Source organism: Echinops telfairi, unplaced genomic scaffold (assembly GCF_000313985.2).
Source record: "Echinops telfairi isolate 266 unplaced genomic scaffold, ASM31398v2 ScPeMD7_70;HRSCAF=299, whole genome shotgun sequence".
Classification (NCBI taxonomy): domain Eukaryota; kingdom Metazoa; phylum Chordata; class Mammalia; order Afrosoricida; family Tenrecidae; genus Echinops; species Echinops telfairi.
Genome location: NW_022103968.1, coordinates 60,022,024 through 60,036,548, shown reverse-complemented (window position 1 = coordinate 60,036,548; position 14,525 = coordinate 60,022,024). Strand labels below are relative to the sequence as shown.

Here is a 14,525-nt window from a genome sequence, read left to right as displayed (position 1 = left end):
AAAGGGAAAGGAGCGGCAGGGGCCTGCGTCGCGGGCGGGCCGGCGGTTGTCCTGGGTCCCCCGGCCCCCGACGAGCCTCTGGAGAGGGGGTTCTCTTCGCAGGGTTTTCTTTCCGGCCATATTGGGACCCTGCCTCAAGGCTCTCGGTCCCAGCGGCCCATTCTTTCCCTTGATTTCCAGGATTCGTGGTCCCTTGAGTGTGCACGGTCGCCGGGAGTCGAAGTCGACTCCATGGTAACGGATGCCCCCGCCCTCACCACCTCCCTCCGGCTCTCCCCCGCCCCAGGTGTAAACGGTGTTCGTTATAAGGAGTTAAAGCCACCCCGTAGTAGAGGACCCGTGAAAGAGGAAGACCCTCTGGATTGACATAGTGACTGCTACAGTGGGCACCCAGGAAACAGTTGTGAAGATGCGGATGGGTGGGCCAGGCAATGCTTTCTTCTGTCGTACATAAGGTCACTATGAGTCGGAACTCACTTGACAGCACCTAATAACGTAACAGATGCTTGTTCGTGTAGTGTTTTGTTGGCGAAAACCGTTGCAAGCAGCTTGTGAATAGTGGGACATCTCATTCCCAATGATGCTTAATAATAATGACAATGCTAGTCATTGCTAAGGGACATTTTCATTTTGGGTTCTGAATAGCAATAAGTTTTGAGTAGGGCTACGAACTGCAAGGTTAGCAGTTCAAAACCACTCTGCTCTGTGAGGAAGATGAGCCTTTCTACTCCCTTAAAGAGTCTCTGTCAGAAACCTGCATGGGTAGTGCTGTCTTGTAGGGCCTCTATGAGTGTACAGCATTTTATAACTTGAGGCTATATTGATCGGATAGGTGTGTGAGCAGGTTATACAAGAATAGAACCAAGGGTTGGATGACAAAGACATTTAAAGGAAGAGTGAAAGGCATTTTGTGTTTTAAATGGAGAGATTGTGACTTGAAAAGAAATCAATATGACTAAAACTCAAAAACTAAATACACTACCATTGAATAGATTCTGACTTATAATAGCCCTATGAGGGGGTAGTCCTGCCAATCCGGAATTGCACTGGGCAGAGCAGAGCATCTAGACACTCCCGGAGTTAGTGCACCCAGTGGCATTGCCTGGGAAGGTTCTCTGGTCACAGTGAATTTTTTTTTGTAAAAGCAGTTTCACTGGAACCTTGTTTTAGAATGTGGCTATGTAACTTGTTCCCTGCTTTTTGGCGGGGGTGGATGGTGGGTGGTGTGGGAGGGGGAGGCTACTCAGAAACTGTTGTGATGTTGAACACAGCTTGCAAGGATAGCACTATGGCTAAAACCTCAAGTTGCAGGAGTGATTTTCTCATTTCAAAAATGGTTGAAATGTTGATTTATGACAAACCTTGTTCTGGACAGCCATCAACTTCCCGAAGCTTGCATTTGGAGTTCACATTTTGAGTTTGTTCCCCAGGTCAGACTGTTAATCAAGCTTTCTGTTTGGAGATTCTGAAAAGATTGCATAGCAGTGTGTGACAAAAAAGGCCTGATTTGTGGCAGACAGGACTAGTAGAGGAGGTGGTAAAAAAACAAGGGAGGTGCCATCAGCCATCCAAACAGATGAGTTTGAAAAATGTTTCCAAGAATGGAATTGCACACTTGACAAGTGTATTAAGTGAATGGAAAGTACTTTTAATGTGATAGGCTGTTTTGTGATTGGTTCCAACATTCCCACCACCCCCACCTCCACTCACAACCACCTTTCTCTTACCCTCTGGTATCACTACTCTCATTGGTCCTGAGGGGTTTATCTGTCCTGAACTCCCTGTGTTTCCAGCTCTTATCTGTACCAGTGTACATGTTCTAGTCTAGCTGGATTTGTAAGGTAGAATTGGAGTTTCTGATAGTGGGGGAGGGTGGGGGGCGCATTTAAAGAACTAGAAGAAAGTTGTATGTTTTATCAGTGCTATACTGCACCCTGACTGGCTTGTCTCTTTCTTGTGACCTTTCTATAAAGGGATGCCCAATTGTCTACATATGGGCTTAGGGTCTCCATTCTGCACTCCCCCTCATTCACATTGCTGTGATTTTTTGTTCTGGGTTATTGTTTGTTTTAAAGATGACTTCAGAGGATAATTTTGCTTCAAGTTTTAAAGATTATCTAGGGGTAATAGGCTCAGGGACTTCCAAAGGGGCCAGGAAGTCTGGATTTCAACGGAGTTTGTAATTCTGTTTCACAGTTTTTCCCATTTTCATCAAGGCCCATTGAGTCCTTGATCAAAATGCTCAGTTATGGTAGAGTGGCTTTGTATTTTGAGATTGTGCTAAAACGGTTTTCTACATGTATGTTTTAGTTCTCAGGAGAAAGCGGAAGCTTCCTTTCCTAAAACTATTCTGAACCAAGGAGTTGATAACCGGTACCTGGTTTTAGCTGTCAGTATTGTACAGAATGAAGAGAGAAGCCATGAAAAACATCTAAGCATCACTGCCTCCAAGTCGCTGGAACATAAAGAATTGTGCATCCTTCGGAATGATTGGTAATTTTTGTGTGACTTTGATCACTAATACAGCAGTCTTTTTAAAAAAAATTTTTTTTATCGTGAATTTGGTGAAGGTTTACAGAACATCAGTTTTAATTGATCAGTTCCTGTATATTTCTTAACCCTCTGTACTTTGTCCTTGGATAAATTCTGCCCCTCTCCCCTCCGTTTTTTCCTGCTTTGGTAATTGTTTAGAACCACAACAAAGGAGTGCAGAGAGGAGGTGTGCCCTTAGCAAGGCTGAAGAATCCAGTCTCTGATATTTGGAATTTAACTGAAAACCTGGTTTTGGATGGATTGCTGGGTGTGTGAGCACAATCTATGCTTCAACCAGATTTGAACAGAGAAATGGTCGATGAGGTGCTTAATGTCCTGTGTCACAGAAACTACCCAAGGCTCAGGCCGCAATGCACTGTCAAGGAGGGTTGTCCTTGTCAAACTCCTTGATGTGGACGGCAGTGTTGTATTTCTTCAGCACTGCACTCCAGTCCTGTTGTGTCTCTTTTGTTGACCTGTTAGCCTTTGGATCACACATGGTTGCCACACAGTTCCCACATGATTGCCACATGGCTGCAACATGGTTTCCTTGGAGTGCAGACCAGCTAAGCAGCAAGGTCTCCTGGAGAGGAAAGGGGTTAGAATGAATGCTCAAGGAAGATGGGAAGCTGAGGTGCTTCTCTAAGTGCTGCCCTTTTGATCTTAAATGATTGATTATTTTAACACAGGGGTGAGTTCAGTTCCAGACCTGGAAGGTGACCAATGACCATAGTCTTAAAAAGAGGGGAGGGCGGGGCATAGTCTTGGAGGTTCCATCAGATTGTCTGACCAGTATGCCCTGGTCTCTTTTATGATTTTGGGCTTTTCCCCACCTTTTTCTGTGTTTTATCCAGGACCTTTGATTTAACAGTCTTAAGGGTACCATCTTAAAATCCATCACATTTCAGTGATTTACTTGTTAATAAGGGACTCTGAATTGATTTACATGAAGATTGTATGTATTATCCCATCTCAAGCCTTTTATTTCAAAACCGTTTGATTTTTATTGTTATTTGTAAGTCAAGTACATCCAAAACCAAACTCACTGCCATCCAGTCAATACTGACTCAGATTGGCCCTATAGGTTAGGGTAGAAATGCTGTCTTTTCCCCAAGGAACTTGAACTGGTTTTGAACTACTGACCTTCAGGATCACAGCCCCATGCATAACTACCATGCTACCAGGGCTTCTGAGTTATGTACTTAGGAGCTTATTAATGGCTATTTCCCACTATATTCTAAGATGACTGCTTAAAATTTAGGTTAGTTTGCATTATGCAAATTTAATTACTGCTTTGAAAAAACAAAACAAAAACTTACACTCTAGGTGTTTTATCTTAAACCAAATGTGAGGGATGTAGGGAGATGCAGAGAAATGAGTCTAGGCTGCAAGTTGGATGGATGGCTTGAATTAGATATCTGCCATTTTATTTTGGTTACATTTGGTTTGGCTTGATGCCTCAAGATATGTTCTAAGTTGTGGGGAATGGGAGGGAGGGGGAAAATGAGCTGATGCCAGAGGCTTAAGTGGAGAGCAAATGTTTTGAGAATGATGAGGGCAATGAATGTACAAATGTGCTTTACACAATTGATGTATGTATGGATTGTGATAAGAGTTGTATGAGCCCCTAATAAAATGGTTTAAAAAAAAGTTCTAAGTCTTAAGAAAGAGAAAGTTAATTATTAAGGCTACCTACTGTATAATTGGAGCTATCTATTTTGCTATTAACGTGGTGACAGCTTTTGCAATGGACATTGACAGCACTGAGCAGTTTTTGTTGTTGATATGTAAAGAAACCCCACGGGCATTCTCAGATGTAGTTCAAAGGTAGAAAATGGTTGACTGACTAGAAATCAATTCAGAAGACTGCATTTTGGCATTTTATTTTTTAAAATAACCCAGAAATTTAGAAATACTTAAAAAACTTCATGACGATGTTTAAATGTAGGAACTTAAATTATACATTTATTCTGTCACTCCGTTTTATTTTCAGGTGCTCTGCTCCAGTAGAGCCAGGAGACATCATTCATTTGGAAGGAGACTATAAATCTCATACTTGGATAATTGATAAAGATTCGGGATACTTGATTTTATATCCAGACTTGCTGATTTCTGGCACAAGTGTAGCCAGTAGTATTCGATGTATGAGAAGAGCTGTTTTGGGTGAAACGTTCAGGGTAAATTATATGGCTAATGTTTATGTAGGATCTTACTGTACAGAACACTGTTAGATTATTTCATTACATCTACTTAACAATCCTGGGATATGATTGGGAGATAGACTGGATTAAGCAACTGCATTTTACAGATGAAGAAAATCAGGCTTAGAGCGGGTAAGTGACTTGCCCAAAGCCACATAGGTAGTAAGTGGTAGTGCTGGGACACAGCGCCTAAGTTCTTTCATTCCTGTTGAACTTAATAAAATAATTCTAATATGAAAATTAAGTGATGAAATTTAAAAATGTTATATACATTTAGACCATTCTTAATTTGGCTTCACATAATTCCCACTAAGCAAAAAATACATGTAAAAGTCTCTTTTAAAAATAAGTGAAGCATTTCAAACAAAGGTTCAAAGACCTACAGAGAACTTATTGTAATGACCCTTCATGTACCCAACATCTAGCTTCAGTAACCAGCATTGTGCTGGTTTCAGACCTTCTGAGATACACAAGCAAATGACAGTTGAGGGCTCTCTTAAGGTAGGTTTAAATAGCCGAGGACCCTTTAAGAACAATAAGCAATATCTTTGTCATACCCAACAAGGCTAACAATTATTCTTTATAATTAATCTAATGCCCAGTCTCCCCCTTTTTTTTTTTTTTTAAATAATTTTATTAGGGGCTCATACAACTCTTATCACAATCCACATACACATCATTGTGTAAAGTGCATTTGTACATTCATTGCCCTCATCATTCTCCAAACATTTCCTCTCCACTTAAGCCCCCGGCATCAGGTCCTCATTTTTCCCCTCCCTCCCTGCTCTCCCCTCCCTCATGAGCCCTTGATAATTTATAAATTGTTATTTTGTCATATCTTGCCCTGTCCGATGTCTCCCTTCACCCACCTTTCGGTTGTCCATCCCCCAGGGAGGAGGTCACATATAGTTCCTTGTAATCGGTTCCCTCTTTCCTACCCACTCTCCCTCTACCCTCCCTGTATCACCACTCACACCGCCCAGTCTCCCTTTAGAATCTTTTCTCAGATGCATCTTTTATATTCAGTGGTTTTGTTTCAATCAGCAAACAAGCTCCTCTGTTACATTTGACTGATGTCTCATGAGTTCCTTTTAATGAATGTTGGTTCTACCTTCCACTTAGCACCTTTGTTTCAAGGCCATTTATTTGTTGAAGAAACTGGCTTATTTGTTAAATGGTAATTCCCCCCAATTTTAGAAAAATTATTATACAATAACAATCTGTGCATATATAGAAAACTGAAAATATAGCTGAGCAAGGATCATAAAAAGAAGGGAAAAAAATTATACCAAAATAAAATTTCTAATTATTTTATTTGTCATTTATTTATAGTTTAGATTTTATGTATTCTTGAATTGTAGGGGGGAAATCAACTTCTGTTTTAGAAGTTTGAAAGCAGACTTGAATATTAATTTTTTTATTATGATAAAATATAAGTAACAAAAAGATTGCCATTTTAACCATTTAAGATGTATAAGTCAGTGATTTTAATTCTGAATAATTTTACAGTCTTTATTTTGAAATAATTTCGGGTATACATGCATCTTGGAAAGATAGTACTGAGTAGTCCACTGAATTTATTTTTGAATTCCTGATGGAGGGTTTTGTGGAGTTGGGTGATTTTTTTTTTAATAGCTTCAAGGAAAGTTTTCTATTGATAAAGAATTACTTGGAAAATAAAGTACCATTACATTAGCAAGAAAACTTTGCTGTGAGTTTAAATTTTATTTTGAATAAACTCTTGTGTGAGTTCATGTGGTCTATCTTGATTGACTTTCTTTTGAGTAGAAGAACAGTTGTTAGAATATATTGGAATATTCTATCTTGATTTTTTTTTTATTAAGAAGGGATACATTGTCTTAAAATAACTTATTTGTAAAATAATTCAAGTAATTCAGAGTAGAAGAAAGTGGAGGTTACCTATAGAAACTTTTACTTGAAATAAATATTATTTACTATTTTGGCATCTATCTAATTGCTGCACTTTGGTTTGTATGACTTTTTTTTTTAATTTGTAGAAGTCAGATCCTGCCACACACCAAATGCTCACTGGTACGATTCTACATGAAGTATTTCAAAAAGCAGTAAATGATAGCTTTGCCCCAGAAAAACTACACGCGCTTGCTTTCAAAACTACTCAAGAAATAAGGCACCTGAAGGAAATGTAAGTAGTAGGAGAAGAATTACATGTATGGTTTTGTTATATAGCTTATTTTTCTGGAACCTGTGTGGTTTTCACTATTAGGTTGTTGCTATCAAGTTGATTCCATGTCAGTGAATATAAGACAGGTTAGAACGTTCACACATGATGTCCAGGATTATAAATCTTTCTGGGAGCAGCTAATGAGTTGGAATCTTTGACCTTCGGTTGGCAACTGAGCCCTTAATGCCTGTTCCACCAGATCTCCCTATTTGGTCAGTAGATTATTTAATATACATTATTGCTACAATGTAGATTCCAAGGTTGCAGTAGTGTGTTGTAAGTGAAGCATTTCTAAAATTGCATAGCAGAAAACTTTAGGTTAAAATGTCTAAACATTTCATGCTTGTGCAAAACTGACTCCATATCTGCTGTTAGAGAGGAATGAAATATTGTCCACATTAGTTCTAGAAAAGAAATGACATGAAAAGTGTAGAATTAGAGGTCAAATTAACCTACTTTCAATTCTAACTTTGTGACTAACAACTTATTTAGAGTCTCTGAAAAAGAATAATATCTATATTGTGGATTTTTCTTTGTGGTGATTGATGATATATAAATGTCATTCTTTGTTACAGATCTTATAAAGCAGGGTGCTTCTGGTTATTTAGGGCTACTTTATATTTTAAGACTGTATAAATGGTTTTATAAGCTGTTGGAGCCTATGGTGGCTCCCATCTTGCATCACATATTAGTAATAATTTTGATTTCCAGACCAGTTGACAACTGTAAAATAATTCTGTGCAACATTATTTTTACAGGCAATATTTATTCCAGTTTTCCACAGAACTGATTTAAAAGTGACACAAATAAAAGTAATTTTTGAAACCAGCCATATGCCAGACACTGTTTTGAGTGCTTTTAGATATTCTAGTCAAACTGTCAGCCACCTTTAGTCTGATAAGTGAAGAAACCAAAGCATATAAGTTGTGTCTTGCCTGTGGCTGCACCACTAGGGGTTCCGTGTTTGACTATATTTGATAAAGCTTTTGCTTTCTTATTTAGGGTCCATTTAGCTCATGTCCCACTCTGCAATTCAGATTTCTAGTCGCACCTTAGCCAGAGGTGTGTGTGCCTTGGGCGTACCTCTGTGCCTTCATTTCCTCAGCTGTAAAATCGGGATGCTAGGAGTCAGACTTGATTTGATGGCAGTGAGTTTGGTTTGGGTGAAGACCAGGATGACAGTTGTAGCGGCTATTTGATAGAGCTGTAAGGAGGACTGAAAACGTTAGTTCATATGAAGTACGTAGACAAGTGTATGGCCCAGTAGAGAAACAAAGACATTGGCTGTTGAGCCGATTCTGACGTGTAGCCCCCATGTGTCAGAATAGAACTGTGCTCCTTTGGGCTTTAGGAGCTGGATTTTTGGAATTAGATCACTTGACCTTTTTTGAGGTACCCTTAGGTAAACTGGAACCTGTAACCCTTTGGTTAGCAGCTGTGTTAAAAATTTGCACTGCCCAAAAATTCACTTGGCCTATAGTGAGCACTGTACAAGTGATTACGATTATGATCATTACACTGCATTGGGTTTTCATCCATCAACCACATATTTTATACATATTACCTAATTCTTTAACTTTCTGATTTATTTATTATCTTCATCTTACAGTTGAGGACCCTTAATTGTAATTAATATTGTGTTCCCCAAAGTTGCACATCTTGTAAGAGTAGAGTTAAGACTGAAACATCTGTGCCATCCGACATGCTACCTGGTGTGTTTTGTTCCTAACACCCGGGAGTGGTGATTAAGATGGAGCGGCTCAGTCATAGGGAAAGAGCTAGGAGAAAACAATGTAGAGAGTAAGTTCAGAGCATTAGTTCTAAGAATGTTTTTATCTTAAGAAATTGAGTACCCTGAAGAGCTTTTCCTTGTATGGATTATTAGCATGCTTGTTCATTCATTTAAAAATCATTGTAATTGATTTACATGTTAGCATATATAATATTTTATGAAATGTAACAAATTTGAAAATTAGTGAGATATGGATGGCCTTGATAAACATTTTTGTAATTTTTTTCAAAGGTCTGACTTAAAAAAAAGAAAAGACTGACTAAAGTCTTACATCTGTATCTGCAGTTAATATATTGTTAATATCGTATGTGCTGTAGTTTTAGGAAGCCCCAGTAAAAACCCATGAGAGAATGAGACTGAAATAATTAAATATTAAGTAGTATTGCCTTAGGACAGTAGGAGTGTTGGGGGTTTTGTATTTTTATTATTTTTAAAAAATCATTTTATTGGGGGCTCATATAACTCTTATCACAATCCATCCATCCATCCATCGTGTCAAGAACATTTGTACATTTGCTGCCATCATCATTCTCAAAACATTTGCTTTATACTTGAGTCCTTGGTATTAGCTTGTCATTTTTCCCCTCCCTCCCCGCTCCCACTTCCTTCATGGACCCTTGAAAATTTATAAATTATTATTATTTTGAGTTTTGGGTTTTAATGCATTAGTTTTGACTTTCTGGGCAACCCGAAAAACTGAGAGTAGATTCTGTTAGTTGCTGCTGATTTCTGACAGAAATTTTTGAAAGAATCGGTCAGAAACTTCTATATTGTTTTTTTAATTTTATTCCTGTTAGATTTTATGGTAAGACTGATCTTACCTTTCTATCTGGTCTTTTTCTAGTTTTGTATTTGTATATTTTTGTTACTTGGTTTCAGTAGCAACATCTCTTAAAGATGTAAGTATAACCCCTTTATTTAGCTGAAATGTAGAATTGGAGCAAATCTGAAATTTGATGTCTTGGTACTATTGTTTAGATATGTTTTATGTATCTTTAGTATCTCTTTGGCAGGTACCGCTTAAATTTAAATCAAGATGATGTAAAACATGAAATAGAGGAGTATCTTCCTTCCTTTTCTAAATGGGCTGGAGATTTTATGCATAAGGATCCTTCAACTGATTTCCCTCAGATGCAGTTCTCTCTGTAAGTAACCTTTATTTTTTCTATACCATTGGCGAAACTAATGATACTATCAATGAGTAGTGCTTACGCTTTGGGCTACTAACCTTATGGTCAGCAGTTTGAAACCACCAGCCGGCTCCACAGGGGAATGATGAGACTTTCTACTCCTGTGAAGTTTACGGCTTGAAGACTCACAGGGGGCGGTCTACCCTGCCCTATAGGGTCGCTCTCTGTCAGCAATGGCTTGATGGCAGTGCAAGTGATGGCTCAGGGGGCTGACTAATAATGTTCTCTGACATAAAATGACAATGATGTCTCTAAGGTAGCGGTTCTCAGCTGCTGGGTTGCAACCCCTGTGGGGCTCGAACAACCTTTTCACACGGGACACCTAAGACCATCGGAAAACATATTTCCGATGGTCTTAGGAACCAAGACACCACTCCTATCCGGCTCCAGGCAGGTCTGCTCACATGCAGATATGCCCACATACGAGTACCTGGCATGAAGACTTACTAATCTACACCATGCTTCAAGATCAAATTTCATTTATTTGTTATTGGAAATAAGTATTTCACAATATATAATTACATATTGTTTTTGTGATTAATCACTATGCTTTAATTATGTCCAATTTGTAACAATGAAAATACATCCTACGTACCAGTGGTGTGAGTGGCGATACTGGGAGGGTAGGGGGGAGGGTGGGTTGGAAAGGGGGAACCAATTACAAGGATCTACATATAACCTCCACTCTGGGGATGGACAACAGAAAAGTGGGTGAAGGGAGAAGTCGGGCAGGGCAAGATATGACAAAATAATAATTTATAAATTATCAAGGGTTCATGAGAGGGGGGAGTGGGGAGGGAGGAGAAAAAATGAGGAGCTGATGCCAGGGGTTTAGGTGGAGAGCAAATGTTCTGAGTATAATGGGGGCAATGAATGTACAAATGTGCTTTACACAATTGATGTATGTATGGATTGTGATGAGTTGTATGAGCTCCTAATAAATGATATATTAAAAAAAAAGAAAATACATCCTGCATATCAGATATATACATTATGATTCATAACAGTAGCGCAAAATGACAGTTATGAAGTAGCAAGGAAAATAATGTTATGTTTGGTGGTCACCACAACATGAGGAAGTGCATTAAAGGGTTGTGGCATTAGGAAGGTTGAGAACCATTGCTCTAAGGTGATCCAGAGACATTTATAAGCCATAGAAACTAGATGGTGCCTGGCTTTCTGAAAGAATAGGATCTGGGTGTTAAAAGCTTGTTTTTAAACAAGCAGCTGTCTTTAAGTGAGGCATCATCTAAGACATGGAAGAACACACTAGTCTGTGTGAACTAAGGATTGTAAATAATATAATCCAAAACCAAAGGAAGGGATGATACCAGAGTTTAAATTGTGAACAGCTGGTTTGCAGAGGGTTCTGGATGACTGGAAGATCACAATCCGTTTACGGGGTCCACACATAGACTTAGCCTCTGGTGAATGCCTCTGACCGTAGTGGAGGGTGTTGAACAGCCCTGTTTCTGGACAGAGAGCATTCTGAAGTTGACTGGCAGATGTAGTCAGGTCAAATATAATTTTAGATTTATTTTAAAGGTGTTTCAATATAAAAAAAAATGAAGGGGAAATACATGGATTAAGCCCCTGGTGAATCCCCTCAGCCCATGGACCAGGATGTGAACAGACTTGCTAACATGCAGAATGCACTGGAAAGTGGATTGTTGCAGATGCAGTGAGGTTAAAATTTAGCACTCTTATCATTTGGACATTTAATGCTATTTGACACTTGGTTTATTTTTCTGTGGGGGAAAGGCCAGCCCCCCAGAACTAATCACGAGTTCAGTAAGTGCAATTGTATGGTTGAGATATATATAAAGATTATAATAAAGTCATAGAGAATATGAGAGATAGGAGCGAGAGTAACATAAAGAAGTCAGTCACATTTCATGGTAGCATGCTCACCTCCTGGATGGCCATGATCTCAACAGCCAGGTCCGCGCACAGCACGAGTTGACGAGGGTTGGGGAGCTAGGCGAGGTGGGGGACCTGGTTTATTGCTCACCAAGGCTTTTATCTCCTTAGGGGGCGTGATTATAGGTAACCACACACGTCACGGGAAGGGGCTGTACAATACGCAATACAAACAATAGGAGGGGGATATTCAGTGGGCATAGGCGTGACAGGAAGGGGATGAGCTAGGGGTGAACACATGATAGGAAGGGAAGGGAGTAGGGGTATACATGTGACAGGAAGGGCAAACCCTAGATTCATGATGGGGGCCTAATTTTGGTCACCCTTAAGTAAGGTTTTTTTCCCCCTCAGTAATAGATCCTATCTGATCTTTTAAGTTATTGATGCCAATTTTATCTCATGTTGATAGTTCTTCATAGAGCGTAATGCTCAAGGCAGACGTTTTTTACTTTAGTATTGGGCTTTTTGTTGTTGCATGTTTTTGCTTTCATGAAAACTTTATTCTTTGTACTAGGCCCCAGTCCTCCAAGGCTTAAAGTATTGTTCGGTTTAAAGAAAACCTCAGGAGATATTGTGAGATCTCTCTGGAGCTAGATCTATACCTCGGTCCTTGGCTCCGCGTGAGAAAGAATTCACGCCGAAGCCTGATTCGTGATCGAAGTGAGTTTTATGAGAGTTAGAAGAAATTTCAGGTTTACATGGCACCTGTGGGGCTCCTCCTGAACATGCGGCCTGGTTGGAAGCTGCTCGGCATCACGCAAAAATGTCCCAAAGTCCTGCCAAAGCCCTCTGTGCCAAAGTTCTCTCCGTCCTGGGACTCGGGCTTCTGCCTTTTCAAGGATTCCACGGGGAGGCGTGGTGGAAGACCCCTGGTCGACCCCATTGGCTGAATTGAATTCACCTGGCCTAGGTGGGCCAATTCAGGTTCACGCCCACCCCTGCCTACTGGTGGGAATCCAAGCCTCTGGGCATGTGCAGTGTGCCACTCCTTTGTTCCCCCAGCTTGGCCCTTTGGGCACGCATTAAGGGACATTCCCAGCCCTTTGCTAACCTACCTAAGAATATTTTTGGTTTTAAGTTTTTAAAAATGATGTCAGGGTGCATTAGGCCGGTTGACTAGGGAAACAAATCCTGTGAGACTTGTGTATGTACAAGAAATAACTGGCTGTCAAGAAATAATTATATATCATGAAAACATCCCAGCTCATTACGACTGAAGTCCTTAAGTCTGATACTAGTCCATAAGTCCCTCTGCAGACTCATGCAGCCACACACAAGGATGCAGAATGTGGACGATTACAGGTAGGGGGTGCACAATCATGTGGTTCCAAGGTGGGTGGAAACAATGCAGAGCTCTGGCAGCTCAGAGGGCCAGTAGCAGAGAGAAAGGAAGAAGGAGGAGAGAAAAGGAAGTTTCTTATCACAAAGCCATGCCTTCAAGGAGACAGCATCAGGCTGTGACCTGATTGACAGGTCTGACTCCACCCAGGAGTGTCTAGTTGACATTGAATCATGTAACTACCACATGGGTATTATTTTCAAGGATTCATCCAACCTTTATGGTCCTAAGCAGTCTTGAGCCCATGAGAATTTGGGCTCTTGTCTTTCTCTCTGTTTAATCAGGATACTTCTGTGGAATATTTGCTTAAAATGTTCAGTTATAGTAGCTAACCACCATCTAGTTCTTCAGGCCTCAGGGCAAAAAGGGCAGTTGTTTATAGAGGAAATTAGCAGCATTCTGTTTACTCTTTCTGTCCTCTGCTTCTTCAGGTGAATAAAGATCCATTGTTCTGCCTTAGATGGCTGTTTGCAAGCTTTTAAGATCCCATACACTGCGCATAGAACTAGGAAGTAGAACTCTCACTGCCCATAGATGGATGCTGACTTATAGCCACCCTACAGGGCAGGGTAGAACTGCCTCTTGTGAGACTATAACTCTTTATGGGAGTAGAAAGCTCCTTTCTCCCGTGGTGCGGCTGGTGGTTTCAAAGTGTTGACCTTGCTGATCCCAGCTCCATCTGTCTCTAACCACTACGCTACTAGGGATCCTACATAGCTAGAACAGAGGCACTAAATATGTTTTCAGGCCAATTAAGTAGGATGGCTCCAAACTTCCAAAATAAGAAACCAAATCTTAGGAAGCAGGCTCAACAGCTACACTTTGTCTTTCATCTGTGTAAATGCTGTGTCACGTAGCCTTTACCAGTTCAACTTTTTATAGGTGTCCAGTGTGACCTCAGTGACTACCATGAGATATTGCTGTTAACACTAACCACCCTTCCCCCTGCTTTCCGACTCTGGCAACTGCTAATAGACTGTTCTCTGTACATTGGTCTTTTCTGTTTTCATATAAATGAGTTCATACAATATTTCTCCATTTGTGTTAGGCTTATTTCACGCAGCGTAAGATCTTCCATCTCCAACCTTATTATAGCACATATGTAAAAACTTTCTCCCACTAGCTGACTAATGTTCTATTGTTTGTTTGGAACGTGTTTTGTCTGTCTACTCAATGTCAGTAGGCATTTAGGTTGTTTCCACCTTTTAGCTATTGTTGCTCAGGTCTTGATTTGAGTATTTGCTTTCAAGTCTTTTGGGTATAGAGTTTCATTTTTGTGATTTGAGGAACCAGCACACTATTTCCATAACAACTGTACCATATAGCATTTCTGTCAGCAGTGAGTAAG

The 14,525-nt window shown here is 40.0% G+C and overlaps 1 protein-coding gene across 1 annotated transcript in view; it reads left to right on the top strand.

The window, feature by feature from the left end:
* The first annotated feature begins 231 nt into the window (after window positions 1-231).
* Window positions 232-14,525, top strand: part of DNA2 (DNA replication helicase/nuclease 2) — a 49,411-nt gene continuing 35,117 nt past the window's right edge. Inside the window, exons 1-5 of the mRNA XM_045291679.1 lie at window positions 232-311; window positions 2,311-2,493; window positions 4,526-4,709; window positions 6,752-6,897; window positions 9,742-9,873. Of these exons, the coding sequence (XP_045147614.1) occupies window positions 232-311; window positions 2,311-2,493; window positions 4,526-4,709; window positions 6,752-6,897; window positions 9,742-9,873 (725 nt within the window). The remainder of the gene's footprint in view (window positions 312-2,310; window positions 2,494-4,525; window positions 4,710-6,751; window positions 6,898-9,741; window positions 9,874-14,525) is intronic.